The sequence below is a fragment of the Crocuta crocuta genome, unplaced genomic scaffold (assembly GCF_008692635.1).
Source record: "Crocuta crocuta isolate KB4526 unplaced genomic scaffold, BGI_CrCroc_1.0 scaffold323, whole genome shotgun sequence".
Taxonomy (NCBI): Eukaryota; Metazoa; Chordata; class Mammalia; order Carnivora; family Hyaenidae; genus Crocuta; species Crocuta crocuta.
In genome coordinates this window covers 3,643,358-3,660,468 of record NW_027536465.1, presented here as the reverse complement: position 1 = coordinate 3,660,468, position 17,111 = coordinate 3,643,358, and the positions used below count along the sequence as shown (strand labels likewise).

At 61.1% G+C, this 17,111-nt stretch overlaps 1 protein-coding gene across 3 annotated transcripts in view; it reads left to right on the top strand.

The window, feature by feature from the left end:
- RAB3IL1 (RAB3A interacting protein like 1) overlaps positions 1-17,111 on the top strand; it is a 35,204-nt gene extending 18,093 nt beyond the window's left edge. For 2 of the 3 annotated variants that reach the window (XM_077748764.1, XM_077748763.1), the window contains 10 exons: positions 7,595-7,847; positions 8,217-8,312; positions 8,406-8,483; positions 9,031-9,249; positions 10,109-10,261; positions 10,778-10,906; positions 11,006-11,118; positions 12,592-12,691; positions 15,211-15,277; positions 16,100-17,111. In XM_077748764.1, coding sequence (XP_077604890.1) covers positions 7,595-7,847; positions 8,217-8,312; positions 8,406-8,483; positions 9,031-9,249; positions 10,109-10,261; positions 10,778-10,906; positions 11,006-11,118; positions 12,592-12,691; positions 15,211-15,277; positions 16,100-16,182 — 1,291 coding nt within the window. In that variant the 3' untranslated portion in view covers positions 16,183-17,111. The remainder of the gene's footprint in view (positions 1-7,594; positions 7,848-8,216; positions 8,313-8,405; positions 8,484-9,030; positions 9,250-10,108; positions 10,262-10,777; positions 10,907-11,005; positions 11,119-12,591; positions 12,692-15,210; positions 15,278-16,099) is intronic. The other variant, XM_077748765.1, reaches the window with a different exon arrangement.

Sequence of the window (17,111 nt, the reverse complement as noted above, 5' to 3'; positions counted from 1 at the left end):
GCACCCTGCCCGCGGCGGAGGGCCCCCGGTAGCACGAGGACGGGCGAGTCAACTGGCAGCGGAGATGGAAGGACACTCGGCGGGGAGCGGTCGGGCGTCTCTCTGTGGGTGGGAGTGTGAAGGGTGGGCGGCAGACCTTCCCGGAGGGACGGCGCCAATTCCTAGCTCATCTGGAGCGCAAGTGAGAAGGCGGGGGATGGGGGTGGGGTGGCGCTGCAAGCCAGAGTAAGTCTGGGGTACCCCCCCTCCCCCGCCTGAAGGAACCTTTGGAAAGCAGTGCAGTGGGGGACAGGGGGCTGGGTCTCTGCCAAGGTCTCTAGTAAGTTGATGAATCTCCATCTGGGGCTGCTTGATCGGGCCAGCGTCGGAGGAGGTGTGGGGTGGGACCTCCCTGCAGCCTGAAGGAGGACAGCACAGCCCTGGGGCCCGGCTTCGTGGCCCCAGCCCCCATGACTGTTTATTGGCTCTCGGGGTGAGCCCAGTCTCTGGCCGACCTGGCATGGGACCCCCGCCTTGGATGTGCAGGAAGGCTGTGGTCTTGTCAGGAACTTGGGCAAACACTTCCTCTTCCCCATGGCCTGGAAAGGCCAGGTCCTGGAAGAGATGTGGCCAGAGTGGGGTGGGTTGTATTTCCTGTAAAGAACTGGGCCAACGGGTGGTCCCAGGCAGGGCTCCTTTCCAGCCACAGCTGGGGAATGAGGGAAGCCACACGGGACTGGCGGGCTGGAGAGGTTTTTAATGTGGGCCGGGTCCACTTTACTCCGAGGCACCTAGCAAAGCTTGAGCTGAGATGCTAGGGAGCAGTGGGGCTTTGTCCCCAGCAGGGGGTGCTGAGAGAAAGGGCTCCTGGTAGAGGTGAGGTGTGGAGAGACTGGGGGTGAGGCTCTTAAAAGGGTGAAAGTTGAAGCNAGTGAGTTTCCGGAAAAAGTGGTTATGTGGAACCTGGTGAGGTTAGCGCAATCCTTGCCTGGGGTTAACTGTGTTTACGGGGGAGCCTCTTCAGGAAGAAGCTTGTGAGCCTATGTGTTGGGGGCACCCAGGCAAAACACAGTCACTGAGTTGCTGTGGGATCTTGAGAGCATGGCCTCTCTTCTCTGGGTCTCTGGATGAAATGAGCAGGTGATCCAGGCGTGATTCAGGCTCAGGGTGCCCTTCCCTGGAGGCATCCAGGCCACGGCCAGACAGACAGGGCTGGGAGCCATCAGTAGATAGACGCTCTCTTTAAAGACAAAGTCGCCAAAAAGACTCAAGGTCTTGGAGAAGACCTCTAGTCCAGCCTCTCTGCCCTATTCTCAAGAGCCTTCTGAATGGACCAGGCTGCCAAGCTGACCTCCCCACCCCACCCCTTGGCCATGATCCTCAGCATAATACACCTTTTGCAAGTGCATTTGGAGCCCTAAGCCCTCATGTAGAGTACCTACTAGGTGCTTTATAAATGCAGATGGATAGCATAGGGGGCAGGAGGAGGAGCTGGACCTGGAAATGAGAGGCAGAGTTTTGGGGTCCCTTTGAGCACTGCATTTAAAAAAATTTTTTTTTAAATGTTTTTTGTTTATTTCTGAGAGAGAGAGAGAGACAGCGTGAGCCGGGGAGGGTCAGAGAGAAAGGGAGACACAGAATCTGAAACAGGCTCCAGTCTCTGAGCGGTCAGCACAGAGCCGGACGCAGGGCTTGAACCCACGAACAGTGAGAGCATGACCCGAGCCGAAGTTGGACGCTTAACCGACAGAGCCACCCAGGCGCCCCAAGCACTGCATTCTAGAGTACGAGGAGTCGGGGATCAGGAGTCAGTGGCCCTGGCTAAGCTGTCAATGTGTCTGGAGTTTCGTTTTCTCACCAGTAGGTGAGGAGGGATGGCAGCTGTCTATAGCTAGGTCCTGGTGCCGGTTTGCCCCCTTGGCCCTGGGCCCAGGGCTGCCCTCCCCGGATGGGTGGCATGGGCAGGACTCTGCAGGAGCACAGGCGTGCCCTTTTCCTTGGGACTCCGTGAGCAAGAGCCCTGAACTCTGAACCAGAGGCAGCGCCCCCCCATAACTGGGATACCCCCCTCCCCATCCCCCACAGTTTCCCACGTCCACAGTCTTGGTCGCCAAGCCTGCTCTGAGGTGTGAGGACAGCGCCTTGGGTGTCTGCAGCTAACCCAGTGCTGGGCACTTGGGGCCTGGTCAGCAAAGGCCAGAAAGTGAGTTCTAGGCTAGTTTTCTGCCACTAAGTGGCCACATGACATTGGTCTAGCCCCCTGGTCTCAGTTTTCCCTATCTGACAGATGGGGCCAATCATACTTATCTCTAGAGAGGGCCGGCCTCTGACGGACCCCTCAGGAATGAAATGAGATTCCCCCAACCTCCCAGCGATGGAGGGCTGTGTCTCTGTAGCAGGCAGGATGCTAGGGGGTGGGGAGGGGAGGATCCAGCGCTGCTGACAAGCTGTGTGATCTGGAGCGGGTCACTTCACAGCTCTGGGATTTGATTACCCTGCAGGGCTTGGATTCGCAAGCCCGTGGGCCTAAATTGCAAGGGTCTACAGGCTCAGACTTTCTTCAAAGTACGGCCTGGGGGCTTCAGGGGCAGGAGGGCGGGCTCCTCCCTGGGAAGCAGTCATTCTTCTTTCCCAGCCTTGCTCCCCCAATGGGTGGAGCTATATTTCCTGCTGTTCCTTAATCTGTACGTGTGTGGAGCTCAGACCCTCCTTAGAATTTGCTTGTCCTAGACTCTCCCCCAGTCTGCCCGGGATTTGTGCCCAATAGGGGCTCGCAAAAGGGGTTAGAGGGGGAGCAGAACAGTTAGAATGTGGTCCTAAGGGGGCTCTGTGCAGTCATGCAGATCGGGTGGATCGGAGCTGGTGGGGTGCCTAGCAGATGGTAGACGCCTACTATATACGTCCTGGACTTTCAAGGTCAGAGGACGTCAGATTCTTCCAGGACGAAGCAGGAGGATGTGAGGCATGTGATGTGTGCCCCCTGCTCGGCACAGGCACAGGCACAGAGTGAACCCTCACCCTCCCAGGCCTTGTTGGCTCTCAGTGGAGACGCGGGGCTGGATATCCTGTCTGGGCTGGGCTGGCAGCCTGGGGGTTATGGCGGGGAAAGGTTTGCTTGGTCTGGTCCACAGGGTTCAGGTGTCCCAACCTCCCTGCTTTGCATCCCGAGGCTGTTCCTGACCTCCACCTTCCTGCTCTGTTTCCCCCTTGCTGGATTGGTCCATTCACCTGCTTGTCCCCCACGCTGGGGTCCCGCTCTGTTTGCATGCCTGGCATTCTGTTCCTATGTGTGACACATACGATGCCGTGGTCTTATTCTTCTGGAACCAGCCCTGCTCAACCCTGGTGATGGCTGCTCCTCAGACCTCCAGGCTGGCTCTCTGGCCCTAGGCACTGTGGTCGGTCGGTTTGGTTTTTTCTGTCACTCTCTCCAGCCCCATGTCCTGCCACACAGTCCCCCCAGCCCTGAATCTTTTGTGTCTGTGTGCCCTGGGCACACCCCCTCCCGGCCCACAGACTTCCTCAAACCCCATCTGCATCCTGTCCCACTTCTCCAAAACCACCATTCATCCCCTTTCCTCCCGTCTGGATTTCTCTGGGTGACGCATCACATGATGCGATAGAGCTGGGACTCTGGGTTCAGTTCCTACCCTATCACTTTTTTGCTGTCTGTTCCGGTCAGGTCACCAGCCCCCTCTGAACATCACGCGCCTCGTTGTCCGAAGTGGGCTACGGAGCGCATCTCCCTGCAGCGGACTCTCGAGGCTGGGACTCTGACCCCGCTCGAAGGGCTGGAGCTGAAGACTTAGCCCCTCTCCGTCAGCCTTGCCTGTCTGGGCTTGCAGGCCAGTCAGGGAGCCCATGCAGGAAGCCTTTCCTGGGACGCCCGTGACCCCCAGACCCCAGTCACCTGGCTGGTGGCCTTGGCGCCCTCAGGGCTTACGGGAACCCCTGTGGGTGCATGAGCACGAGTCTGAACTTGGCCCCTGTGCCGTGGCACCGCCCTGTAGTAGGGATCAGCCTCAGCAGCCCTGTTGCCCCGGCCTGAGTCCAGCGGTCCCAGTGGGTCCCAGCCTCTGCTCCCTCCAGTTCCAGAACCTCCCTAACCACCCTTCCAGCTTCTTTAAAGAAGCTGTCGTTCAGGGATCTTTAATTCAAAGAGGTGACTTCGGCCCTGGTCAGTGGACGGGGAGAGACCGAGGGGCAGAAAGACCTCACCGCAGGCCGGTTGTGCTGGGGATGGGAAGAGGCACGCAGGATCCCCGCTGGCCCCAGCAGTGACCTCTGCACAGGCCCTCCTGGCCCTTCGGGGGTCGCTGGGTGACTGGAGACCATAGGATCTGGGGACCTCATTCTCATTTCGCCGTTTTTTGTGGATAGAGACAAAGCCATGCTGGCTGGCCTAGGGGAGGAGTGGGGGGGTGAAAGTGGTGTCCCTGCACCCCCACCCCCTTGTGTGTTTCCTGGGGAAGTGACCCAGTGGGGCCTTTCCTGTGTAAACTGTCGTGGGCTCCAGGCAGCGGAGTCCGTTCAAGATGGGGGGGGGGTGTTGGAGGCTCCCACTTTCCTCTGACCTAGACTCTTACTATCTCCTGTCTCTCACCCCTTCCCAGGGGCCTCTGCACGGTGTTGTGGATGCTGGACTCTGTTTTCTGCGGGGAATGGGGGCTGAAAAGGTTCTGGCAGAGGGCTGTGGACCTGGGCTGAGGGGCAGGGAGGGGGCACCACGCTTGTTCAAGGAGTGGGTTCCCCACCAGGGCAGGTGCTCCTGGGGAGGTTTGCCAGCCCCTGGTTTGGCTGCTGAGCTGTGTGACGCTGAGGCTGGACCTGCGGGGACTGGGGTCCCTCCTGAAATTTCTGAGTCGCCTCGCAGCCCAGAAGTGTGAGGGGAGGGCCTGCAGATTCAAGCGCCCCTCCCAGTACTGAGGTGGTGGGGGGAGGGAGGGGGGAGGTGATGTCTTTCTTGAACTTGAACCCCGGGCCCCAGTGTTGGGTGGTTGGGGATTACGGGGTGGTCATGCTCTTCTTATGCTTTTGGCCATTAGGATTTTTCAAGTTGGGCTTTTTCACTGGCGGGGGGTGGGGGGGGTGAGTAGTGGGGAGGTCACTGCTTCCTCTGGCTGCAGAAGAGGGCCCCATCCTTCCCTGCAGGCGGCTGAAGTGAGAGCCTGTTGGGAAAATAATGGGGGACAGTCCGGCCAGAACCCCAGCTCATGCCCTTGGGACCAGCAGGGGAGTTGGTGTCTTTCACTCTGGCCCGCGGCCCAGACCACACTGGTGGTCCTCCTGGGAGGGGCCGGAGGTCTTTTTCTCCTCGGCAGGGACGTGGGTGATGTCTCTGGGTGATGTCTCGGGTGGTCCTTGCAGAGAGAAAGGCACCGGGGCTGGGGTCCTGCCTGGGTCGCCCCCAGCCTTGGCCCACAGTTCTTGCCAACGCTGTTGAAATGTACAGTCCCTGAGTTGGGGTCTGCTGTCCCCGCCAAGCCTGAGTGACTAGGGCCATCCTCTCTCACCTGAGGAGATGGCCCTGGGCCCGAGGCCTCCAGGCTCTCAGCTGGAAGGACCTCCCCAAGGTCTGCGGTTTCAGCTGTGGGACCCAGAGCCTGGGAAGGCACGGCAGGGGTATCTGCCAAATGTGACCACAGACGGCACGGTCTTTACATGGTGCTTATCCAGGGACTCTCGGTTTTTACCCCCAGCCCACAGGTGGGAAGCAGCTTCAGAGGACTTTAGTGACATTCACAGGGGCTGGCGCATACCCCAGGTCAGAGCCTGGCACAGACCCTGGCCTTGCCCTCCTGGGAGGCAGTGTCTGGGCCTGAGCAGAGGCTGAGAAGTCGGTCGGGCCAGAACTGGGTCACATTTCCCTGCTGTGGCAAGGAGGAGCCTCCTGTGTCTGCCCGGGCCTTGTAGACCTTGATCCTGAGGCTGATGTCGTGATTTCACACTCATACCCCTGCCCACCTGATGGGGGCTTTGGGCCGAAGGCCTGGCTGTCCGTCCAACACGGGCACCAAGCAGCTGTGTGAACCCGGGCAAGTTCTGTGCTTTGGTAGACCCTGTCCCTCGTCTGTGGGCAGGGGACAGTCCCACAAATACTATTGAGAGAGAGCTCTAAATGAGACGGTGTAGACAGAGAGTCCCAGGGAGCATCGGGCATGGGAGAGTCCCCTGGGGGCGGACCCCAGCCCAGGGCGCTGTAGCACTGCCGCAGGGACCCCTCGCCAACGAGGACTCTCCCCCACCCCCAAGGGTATTAGGAAAGATCCCTGTCTGGCATGAACACTGTTGATGGAGTGATAGATGTGTTTTCCCACTTCATCTGTCAGAGCCCCGGGTCCCTGCCAGGCAGGACTCAGCCAAGGACCCGTGAGGCCACCCTCTGGGCCAGTTCCAAAGCAGAGGGCAGGCTGGGCTGGGCGCCTGGACAGGGCCATGTGAAGGGCTGGGAATGAGCTCATTGCTGGGGTCCCTGGGAGGGACACCGATGCCCAGGGGCTGCTTGGTGACCGTGCTGGGGTCACAAGGAGGAGCGACTGATCCCCAGTCTTGCCTTTCACACTTTCCCCTCAGCAGTCCCGAGTCTCCTGACCCCTTGGCCTTGTCTTTCCTCCCTCCTGTGTGGGTCCCGCTGAGCCCCCTCCCCTCCACTTCCCCACTGTTATCAGTGGCCCGGCCCGGCCACTCACGCTCAGCCCAGCCACCGCGGCTCCGGCTCTGAAGCTGCTAGCTCAGGAGTCGCCAGCTTTTGCTGACTGAGCGAGTGCAGAGGTGCTGTGCTGGCACAAACCGGTGCTGGCCGAGCCCTCTCCCTTCCTGCCTCCCTCCTTCCCTCCCTCCCCAGGGTCTGTTGCAAAGTGAGGGGTGTGAGTAGACAGTGGGGGGTGGGGGACAGAGGCTGACGGCCCCCACACTACCTCTAGGGTCTTCAGCTTCAGGGAGAGAAGGCTCCTGAGGCCCAGAGAGGGGTTATTTGCCTGAGCTCCCAAGGCAGACCAGCGGAGAGAGACGGGACTGCTTCCCCACAGGGTTTGGGAGCAGGAAGACAGTCGGCCTTGGCCTTGCCTGGGCCATTGGGCAGAAACTTCCTGCCTCAGCCCTGCCTGCCCTGGTTGGGTCCTTCCTCTCCCCCCCACCCTAAAGGGGGTATCATTTGCATAAAATTTGCATTAACAATAGCCAAGAAGGCGGGCCCCATTTAAGTGCCTCCTGGGTGCCAAGGGTTTAGGCAGGTCACATCTATTCAGTGACCCTGGAGGTAGGGCCATTGGGATGTCCCCGCTTTGTAGAGGCGGAAACTCAGATTCTCCTCTGCACCGATGCATTTCTAGTCTTCTGCTGCACAAACAAACTGAGCACCTACTGTGCACCTACTGTGTGCCAAGCTCAGCCCTAGGCCCTGGTCTGGAGAGGGTGATTGACAAAGATGAGTCCTGGCCTTGCCTCTGGGTGACCTCATGTTTAGTCCTTCTGCCCTCGTGACAGCCCAGTGACAGCCTCGCGGGTAGAGTCCTTGTTTTACAGACAAGAGTGGCAGGTGCGCTGGGCAGGGTTGGTCCCTGGGCTCCGCTCTGGGCCTCAGGACCCCACTGTGTATTTGCTGTTTGCCTCGCAGCCAGCCCCACCCAGACGAGGGCCACCCGCCGCCCCTTGAGGCTGTCCCCGTCCCCTGGAAGAGCGTGGGCCCCTGCAAAAGCCACAGGGAGTCCCCAAGAGGCCTGGCGGAGACCCCTGCAGGGGAGGAGGCCCGAGGTGAGGAGGGCCCTGCGGCCACCCCGCTGGACGTGCTGCGTCTGCGAAGCTCTTCCATGGAGATCCGCGAGAAGGGCTCCGAGTTCCTGAAGGAGGAGCTGCACAAAGCCCAGAAGGTGGGGGCCCTGAGGGCAGCGGGAGGGGCTTCGGGGACCAAGGGCCCTCCCGGAGGAACTGCAGGTCTCTCTGAGCACCCGGAGAGACCATGCACCTGTCAGGGCCAGCGGCACGGAGGCCTGTGCTGGGCATGAGGGAAGCGCGGAGGGCAGACCAGTTCTGCTCGTGACTTTTGAAGGACTTCTCGAAGTCCTGACTTCTCTGAAAGCCTGGTCTAAGCTCTACTAGACTTTTTAGGTGGTCCTCCCACGTGAGAGGACCCAGGCAAGGGAGCCTGATGGGCGTAGGGCGAATGGGGTGCCTGGTCCCATCCATGCCGGGCCTGGGGCCCCTGTGGGGTTCACAGCCACCCACCTTGAACCCCCCAGGAGCTGAAGCTGAAGGACGAGGAGTGTGAGCGGCTGTCCAGGGTGCGGGAGCAGCTGGAGCGGGAGTTGGAGGAGCTGACAGCCAGCCTGTTCGAGGTGTGGTGGCCGGTCCGGCAGGGGGGTGGGGGATGCGTCTGCTGGGTGCCCACCCGCCCCTCCGCGCTCACACACAGCCTTCCTTCTTCCCAGGAAGCCCACAAGATGGTGCGGGAAGCCAACATGAAACAGGCAGCGTCGGAAAAGCAGCTGAAGGAGGCACGGGGCAAGGTGAGGCCCCCGCCTGCCCGGAGCCAAACCAAAGCCCTCACCCTACCCCCCACCCTCCAGCCCCGTGAGCGCTAGGCTTTTGCTACCTGGTGGGACCCCAGCGTATCCGGGTGGGTGGCAGGGATGGGCAGCCCACGGCCCAGGACGGCGAGGCAGAGGTGTCTGAGACGGCACAGCTGAAACAGCTCCCCGGGGCCTCCAGCAGTGTGCCCACCGCACCAGAGACCTTTCTGGGGCCTTTCAAGGGCAGGGAGGATCCCGTCGCCAGTGTAATTTCCTCTTCCTCCTTCCATACCTCCTTTACAAGGCAGAAGCCCGGGAGTCTGGCTGTGGGAGCCTGGACAAGTAGCATCCTCTCTTGGAGTCTATTTGTACGTCTGTAAAATCCCGGCTCCCCAGGGTCCCTCAGTGGGAGGCCCCTCCAGCTCCCAGCCAGGCCCATGTCACAGAGCCCTGAGCTGGGGTGGCAGGCAGGGGCAGCTAATGCTTCCCTGGACTAAGGTTGACATCCACCTGCGCCCCCCCCCGGCCCCCCCCCTCCGGCCAGATCGACATGCTGCAGGCAGAGGTGACAGCCTTGAAGACACTGGTCCTCACGTCCACACCAGCCTCTCCCAACCGCGAGCTCCACCCACAGCTGCTGAGTCCCACCAAGGCCGGGCCCCGCAAGGGCCACTTGCGGCATAAGAGCACGAGCAGCACGCCCTGCCCCGCTGTGTGCCCCGCTGCCGGACACACCCTCTCCCCGGACAAGGAGGGCAAAGAGGTGAGGGGTGGTGAGTGGGTGGGCCGTGGGCACGGAAGAGGGAGACAGTGGCCAAAGTGAGGCAGGCAGTGTGTGACCTAGAGACTGGCCTGCCCCCTCCGGGCCTCTGTGTCCTCTGGGAGGGCTGGGCAGGTTTCCTGTGATGGGAGGTTTGGCCCTCGGCCCCTGGGTGTACACGTGGGGGGCTTCATAGCCCCTCCAGGCCGCCCTAAGCAGTAGGTGATGCTCTGTGTGCCTGAGGCTGGCCTTGGGCCTGAGGGCCTGCCCTGCGTGGGGGGATGGGGGAGTTCCAGAAACACTCCTTTGGCCTAAGGGGAAGCCACTGCTGGGCCCTTGGGGACAGGCTGCGTGGGCCCTGTGTGCCCACAGCCCTGAGGCCCAAGACCATCTGGGGACATCCCTGGACTCAAGGGTCCTCGGCGCCTTCTGGCTATGGCACCTCGACAAGCATAGCGTTTGGGGGCTGTATCCATCCCCCACTCAGCTGGGTGCATGGGGCCCTTGGGGCAGGCTGGGCAGTGGCCTGCCACGTCTTTGGCCGCGGGTCCCTCGGCGAGTGAGGTCACCTGTCAGAGACTCAGTCTCTTCACGTAACAGGGCGTCCTGGGGCTCTGAGGCACTGACGAGACCTGCATGCTGGGAGCTCAGCCCAGGGCTGCACCCAGTGAGCCCCAGCAAGGCTGTCTTGGAATTCGGTTTCCTGTCATCTCGGACACCACGGTGGCCCCCAGCTCCCTCCGGCCCTGTGTCTCTGCAGCCTCCCCTCCGAGCTCTCAGCTTCTGACTGAACACTAACATCTCCTTCCTCCTGTCTGTCTCTGTGCCCCTGTCTGTCTGTCCGTCTGCCCCGCCCACCCAGCCCGGGCTGGCCCCCCTCCTCTCCCTGCTCCTCTGCGTGGTCCCCAGCAAGGCCGTTCACCTCACCTACGAGCCGGCTTGGCAGCTTCTGCCTGGGGGGCCGCCCACGGCCCCCACCTCCACCTCTGCTACCTCTCTCTCCTTTTCCCGACAGGTAATGGCCGCAGAGAGGGGCCGCCCCTCCGTCACCCCCCCACCCCCACTCACACTGCATGTGCCCCGGGGCGGCCAGCCAGTCGCCTCCCCAGAGTAGGTGGCCCGCGTGTGTTCCCTCTGTGTGCCCGTGTCTGTGTGTGCTGTGGCACCTGTGTGTACGGGGAAGGGGGGGCTGCAGGGCCACTCTGCGACGTTTCCTCCCCCAGGAGGCAGTGAGGGTCCTCAGGACGAGGCCCTGGGCCCACGTAGAGCCAGGAAGCTAAAAGCACACCTAGATCTGCACGTTTGAGTTCCGGGGTCTTTGGCGCAAAGAGGAAGGAGACAGTCCCGCCTTGACTCTCTGTTCTCCTGCTCGGCCCCGGGGGACAGACTCGCTGCTGGGCCAGGGCCTGTCCGGCAACCTCCCGGCTCCCCACCTCTGTTGGCTCTGCCCGTCCCGGCCATGTAGGCCCCTCCCCCCACCTCCTCTGCCCCAGTGCCTTGACCACTGGGCCCGGCTCACCCTCCCCTGCAGGTGGACACAACCCTGTTCGCAGAGTTCCAGGCCTGGAGGGAATCCCCCACCTTGGACAAGACCTGTCCCTTCCTTGAAAGGGTGTACCGGGAGGACGTGGGCCCCTGCCTGGACTTCACCATGCAGGAGGTGAGGCCCGGGGGCAGAGGGCGGCCGGCCCCGGGGCCCAGCCCCTCCGCCGGAGGTCAGCCCCTCACCGCTCCCGCCTGCTGCCCGGCTTTGTTGCAGCTCTCGGCACTGGTACGGGCCGCCGTGGAGGACAACACGCTCACCATTGAGCCCGTGGCTTCACAGACGCCACCCAGCGTGAAGGTGGCCGCGGTCGAGTGTGGCAGCACCAAGTAAGCTCGGCGCCCTTTGTCCTTCCCTGCACACTTGGGAGAGCCACACCTAGACTTGAGCTCTACCGAGGGGGCGGCTGGGGATCGAGCCTCCAGCCTGCCTGCCGGGGTTGGGGTTGGGTTGGGAGACCCCAGAGGAGCAGGGGAGCGGGGTCGGGGGTGGCACACAGGCCCAGCTGGGTGAGAGTGTGGAAGCGCTGGGCCACCCCCCTGTGAGGCAGCGAGGGATCTTTGGCAGAAGTTCTTGCCTTTAGTCATGGACCCTCAGGCCATCCAGGGGGTCTGAGAGCTGGAGTCTCCCTCTTCCCAGCCTGACAGACATCTCTCTGCCACCCCCAACTCTCTCTCCCACAATGGGCTCTGGGCCCCGACTGATGTGTAAGTGAAGTCACTTGTTGGCTCTCCTTCTGCTAATAAATAACCAGACAGCCCTCGTATTTTGTCTTCCCTGCCACTCAGTTGGCATCGAGCGGGGCTCGCAGCAGAACAAAATAGCCACAGTAGAGCAAGGGGCAGAGATGGGGAGCACTTTCTCTCGGCAGCGCAGGATCTGACCTCCCCATGGTGGGGAGCCTTGTCACGAATGGGAACATTTGAGCCAGATTTTGAGGGATGAATGGCAGTTTGCCAAGTAGGGATGGACCTTTCAGGCAGAGGGAACAAAATGAATGAAGGTGTGAGAAGCCACGGTATGAATGGAAACATCACTGGGTTTGTGGGTGGGTAGGGAGATGGGGCTGAGGCCACAGAAGATGTTTGGGGCCAGAGTTTAAAGGGCCTTGAATGAGGTTTGGGCTTTGAGCCACTAGGCCAGCATTTCACAAGTTCATCAAGAGATGTGCCCTGAAAAGACGGTTGCTGAGTCCAATCAGAGTCAGTGAATCTGGAGGCAGCAAAGGCACTGATAAATCCCGCATCCTAGTAGCCTGCCTAACCTTCCTCTGCTCTGGATTCTCCATAATGGTTTCCTGGGCAGTAGGAAAGTGGCAGGGAAAGATGATGGGCCAGATAGGGGCTTTTGGAGGAGCCCCTGGCTATAACGTGGACCCTGAGGGGGTCCAGGCAAAAGGCCCCTTCCATGACCTAGCCTGGGGACTTGGTGACAGAGTGGAGGAGAGAGTAGACTCTTGTGTAGTTGGGGGAGGCACGCCTGAGTCTGAGGGCCCCAGTAAAGTAAGAGGGCTGCAGAGAATGGAGCTGTGGTGCACCTGCCATGAGCTTGACTGAGCTCTCCTGCCCAACGGCGAGGCGAGGGGTTTAGGCGTGGGATCCAGCTTAGTTCAGAGATCTGTCTCCGGGACTTCTAGGGATGCCCCTTCCTTGGCCTGGCCCTGGGCTCCTTGGGAAGCTGGGGTCGATGGGGAGGCTGCCGCCATGTGTTTGCCTCTCCCTCCTGCCCCGCCCCGTGCATCCTTCTGGCTGTGGGTGGGTGAACCTCAGCCCGCCCCCATGGCCCCCTCTGCTTGCCTCTAGTACCTGCGCCCTGAGTGGGCTGGCTCGTGCCTGTCGCCACCGAATCCGGCTTGGGGACTCTGAGAGTCACTACTACATCTCGCCATCCTCCCGGGCCAGGGTAAGTCACCCAGTGGGAGTGCCACTTGACTTCTCAGGGGCTTCTCAGGGGCACATTGGGCTGGGGCTCCGAACCCCAGGCCTGGGAGCACAACCTTGATCTGCAGAGCAAGGCACAGGCTCAGAGAGGTGCAGAGACTGACTCGGGCCCCATAGCTAAGCCTGGTGAATTAGTTTGTCGTTACTGCAGAACAAACGACCATAAGCTTAGTGGCTTAAAACAACGCCCATTTATTATCACGGTCCCCGTGGGGTACGAGTCGACACAGCTTAGCTGGATCTTCTGCTCCGGGTCTCACGGGCTACAGTCAAGGGGGAGGCTGGCTGCTTCCTTCCTGGGGACAGTGGCCCTCTTCTGAGCTCCCATGGCTCTTGGCAGGATGCAGTTCCTGTGGGGGAAGGACTGGGTACCTGCGTGCTTGCCGGAACCTCACCGTGGGAGTGACCTTAGAGTTCAGGTTAAAGTGCCAGGCTCCTGACTCCCAGCTCAGGCTCCGGCCCCAGGCTTTTGAGGACGTTCTGGGGCATGTCTGTTACTCGAGCCTGACCGTCAGTGGCAGGTGCCACGCGGGCTCCGGGGATCCCAGCCTCCGTCCTCAGGTGCCGAGTGGCTCAGGCTGGATCACTAGACCTCACCGAGCTGCGGGATAAGGGTCGGGTGGTTCTTGCACCTCTGCCCTCTCACAGACCATGAACGTGACTGTGAGGAGCCAAAGAGAACGTGTTAGAAGGTTCTGAAGCTTCGTGCAAAGGTGACACGGTGTGGGTGGGCCCTCTTTTAGGAACCATCTCCTACCCTCGACCTGCTCGAGGCTCCGCAAAGGGATCAAAGTGAACACGTGGCCTCTTGCTGGCCACTTGTCTGGTCCTGACAGCTTCCGCAGGGTGTCCGGTGTGTTGTCCTGGCCAACCCTGCAGCAGTGAGTGAGCCCCCATTTGCATATGAGGAGTCTATGCCTTCGGGGGGGTGGGCCTGACCTGGGGGCTCCCCATTCTGAACCCAGTCTGCCTTCACTACAGCCTGTGCTCTGGGCATCTGTGCCCAGAGCACTTTCCAGTGGCCTTTTTCTGATCCCCACCAGGGATCACCAGAAGGACCCATGCCAGACATTCTGGGCCTGGCAAAACTCCATCTAGAACCTTCTTTTCTCCAGGCCTGCTATGTCTCTCTGTTGGGCAGAGCTGTGATGGGAGAGGAGATGGGTGTGAAGTTTTAGGATGTGGTCCCCACCCTCTGAAGAGACCAAGGAGTGTGGAATCCCTAGGGAAAAGAGATTTGTGTCCCCAAAATGCAGCCCTGCTGAGCCTTGCTCCCCAGCCTCCCGTGGGGGCCCGCTGGCCGCTGGGAAACCCCACGGCCTGGCCCCCGAGCTTCTCCTGCACCGACCTCTGCCCGAACCCCCCTGCACCTGCTTTGTCCTCCTGGCCAGGATGCCTGTGTGGGTGAGGGCCCAGGAGTGCTGTCTCCTCCCTGCAACTCCGGGCCCTGTGAGCTCCCACATACTTGATGTCCCTCCCCCAGAGCACTGGACATTCAGTAGGGGCTGTCCTGGAAACAGCTGCCAGCCACCTTCTGCCCTGTCTCGGGCTGAGTTCCCTAGAGGCTGAGCCCAAGACGGAGATTCTATGCTATTCCCAGGAGGCGTGAATGCGGGCTGGTGTGGGCAGAGGAGTGTCTGGCTTCAACTGGAGTCTGCCTGCGATCTTATCCATGGGGACTCTGGAGCCCGGAGGGGGTTCCGCCCTGAGGCGAGGGGGCTGGCCTTGTATATGCCACATGCCAGCCCGTCACTGGCTGTGGTAGGCAGGGGACAGGGGTGTGGAGGGGCCCCTATGGGCCATTAGTGGACAACACTCTCAGTAGTGGGGAGAGGGAGGAGGCCCAGCCTGGGGAAGGGCCCCGGGCAGGGCCCCAAGCAGCACCCTCTCTGCAGTATGTGAGCCTTCCCGGAAAGGCCAAGTTCTGAGCCAACTTGGGGTCCGCGGTACCCAGCGCAGGGCCTGGGGTGGAGCAGGCTGAGGGCCAAGGTCTTCGGGCTCAGGGATCCAGGGCAACCCTGGTAAGCGGCTTCGGCTCCCCCTGCCCAGCCTGGCATTGCCAGGAACACTGGGCCAAGGCCTGGCCGGCCAGGGCCTCCAGCACCCGGAGCAGGCCCCCTGGCTTTATCTTCCAGCTCAGCCACTGACTGCTTTGTGGCCTCTAACTGACATCTGGTAGCTTCATTCTTGGAGCCTCTGTTTTCCCCATGTGTAAAATGGGAATGATAAGCATGTCTGCCTCACTTGGATACGTGTGCCGGATTACGTGCTAGGAGCTGCTATTGTTTTTACTAGGAGTAGTAATAATACCACTGTTGGTAATTAAATCTTAGAGCCCAGTCCTGTTCAACTCAAGGAGCATTCTCTAGCTTTGATGGGACATGGGGTTTCTTGCTCGGGTCTCTGATCTGACCTGGCTTTTTGGGGGGGACCCTCTGTGTGGGGGCCGGCAGGTCACAGCCTCTCCGCTTATGTCCACAGATCACCGCGGTGTGCAACTTCTTCACTTACATCCGCTACATCCAGCAAGGCCTCGTGCGGCAGGAGGGTGAGCGCCCCCTGGTGGCCGGAGGGGGTGGCGCCTGGGAGTGAAGGGGCGGAGCGAGAGGGTGGGCGGGCCAGCATCCGAGGGGTCAACCCACGCGCTTTGCCCTGACGGAGGGGAGGACTCTGCCAGGGTCTGCCAGGTCGGGCTGACTTCTCCCACCCAGAAATCTCTCCCAGGCCCGGGAGCTCCCTATTCCCAGCCTGGCATCGGAAGCCCTGCACGATGGGGTGTCCCTTGTGAGTCTCCTCCCCGCTGGGGGTGACCCCCTCACAGTCATTTGACACAGAATGCTGCCTCCCACTTCATCCCTGCCAGGGCTGGTCCTACGCCCACCTGTTATCCCCTTCAGCCCTATTCTGCAAGGTCTAGCTGCCCGCCCCTCTACCAGATTTGGTTCCCTGGTGTCCAGACCGTTTAGAGTGAGAGCCTCTCCTCCCCAGCTTGGCGGTCAAGGCCTTGGAGAGGAACTTGGACTGAATCTATGGCTCTGGTGACTGCTCGGGGTCTCTGAGACCCCAAGGATATGGGTTGGAAATCGCCTCCAAATGTGTGGCAGTGTGTTCATGTGTGAGGGTGTCAGGCTGTAGGGGTGAGGTCACCTCCACCACTGGTGTGGTGCGGATGGGCTCAGCCTTCAACAGTTTGTAAGGCCTCAGTGTGGAGCCTGTAAGAGGTCCAGCCACCTACTGAGGTTTTCTGTCCTGGGGGACCGGGGAGCTCTAGGGTGCCTACCAGCTGCCCTGACCAAAGCCAGAGGACAGGGGCCGGGCCATCTGCCCGAGGTGGCCCTGTCACTGAGCCGTCCACCTTCTCTGCCTGCAGCGGAGCCGATGTTCTGGGAGATCACGAGGCTGCGGAAGGAGATGTCGCTGGCCAAACTTGGCTTCTTTCCCCAGGAGGCCTAGGGCACGGCCAGGCGGGGCCTGGAGGGGGGCTCTGAGCCGCAGCCAGCACCTGCTCCGGCACAGACAGACAGGAAGACAGGGTCCTGGCGCCAGCCCTGAGCCAGAAGCCGAGCAGACGGACAGTCGGCCAGGCCACGGAGGCCTTGCTGAGCTGGTACCAAACATTCATCCTGGGACAGATGGGACCTCATGAGCTGACCCTTCTTCACCTTTCCCCAGTGGCCCGACAGCCACCAGGGGACTTTCAAGAGAGCACCAAAGACCAAGGAGCTTGGACTCACACTCAGGGGCTCAGCACCTCTCCCCCCCCCCCCACTTTGCAGTCCTGGGAGCTGCTGCTTGCAGTCACCTTGTTGCCGAGATGTCCTCAGAAAGGGATCTCGCTGGGTGGCCTGACCTCCAGGGTATCCCCCACCTCAGTTCCTGAGCCCCGGGCCACCAGCACCCCCTTGTGGCCAATCTCTTCCATTCCCGTGGGGGCAGTGTGGCTGCAAGGGGCTGTCAGGGACTTGCACACCATGTGCTTGAGACCTACCCTGAATTGTTCTTAAGATGGGTCAAGGCCCCTCCTCCCACCATCGAACTTGACCCTTCCCCCTCCTCCATCTGAGCCTTGTGCTCCAGGAGGCCCTGCCCCCCACCACTGGAAGGATTAGGATACTTTTCTCCCAAAGTAAAACACAGACAGGACCTCAGGACACCCGTGCCTGTGTTCAGCTGTGGGTGGCCGTTCAGACCGTGGGGGCTGAGGTCGCCAAGCCCTGCACACAGAACTGGGGGAGGGTGGGCAGGATGCAGGCCCCTCCTCGCCCCTCACAACCCACTCAGGACCGGGGTCCAACCTGGACACATCCCTCACCATGGCTGATTTCCTCCTTCGAATGGAATGTAACACGATCTCTATTTAATAAAGGAAGCCTTTGTTGGTA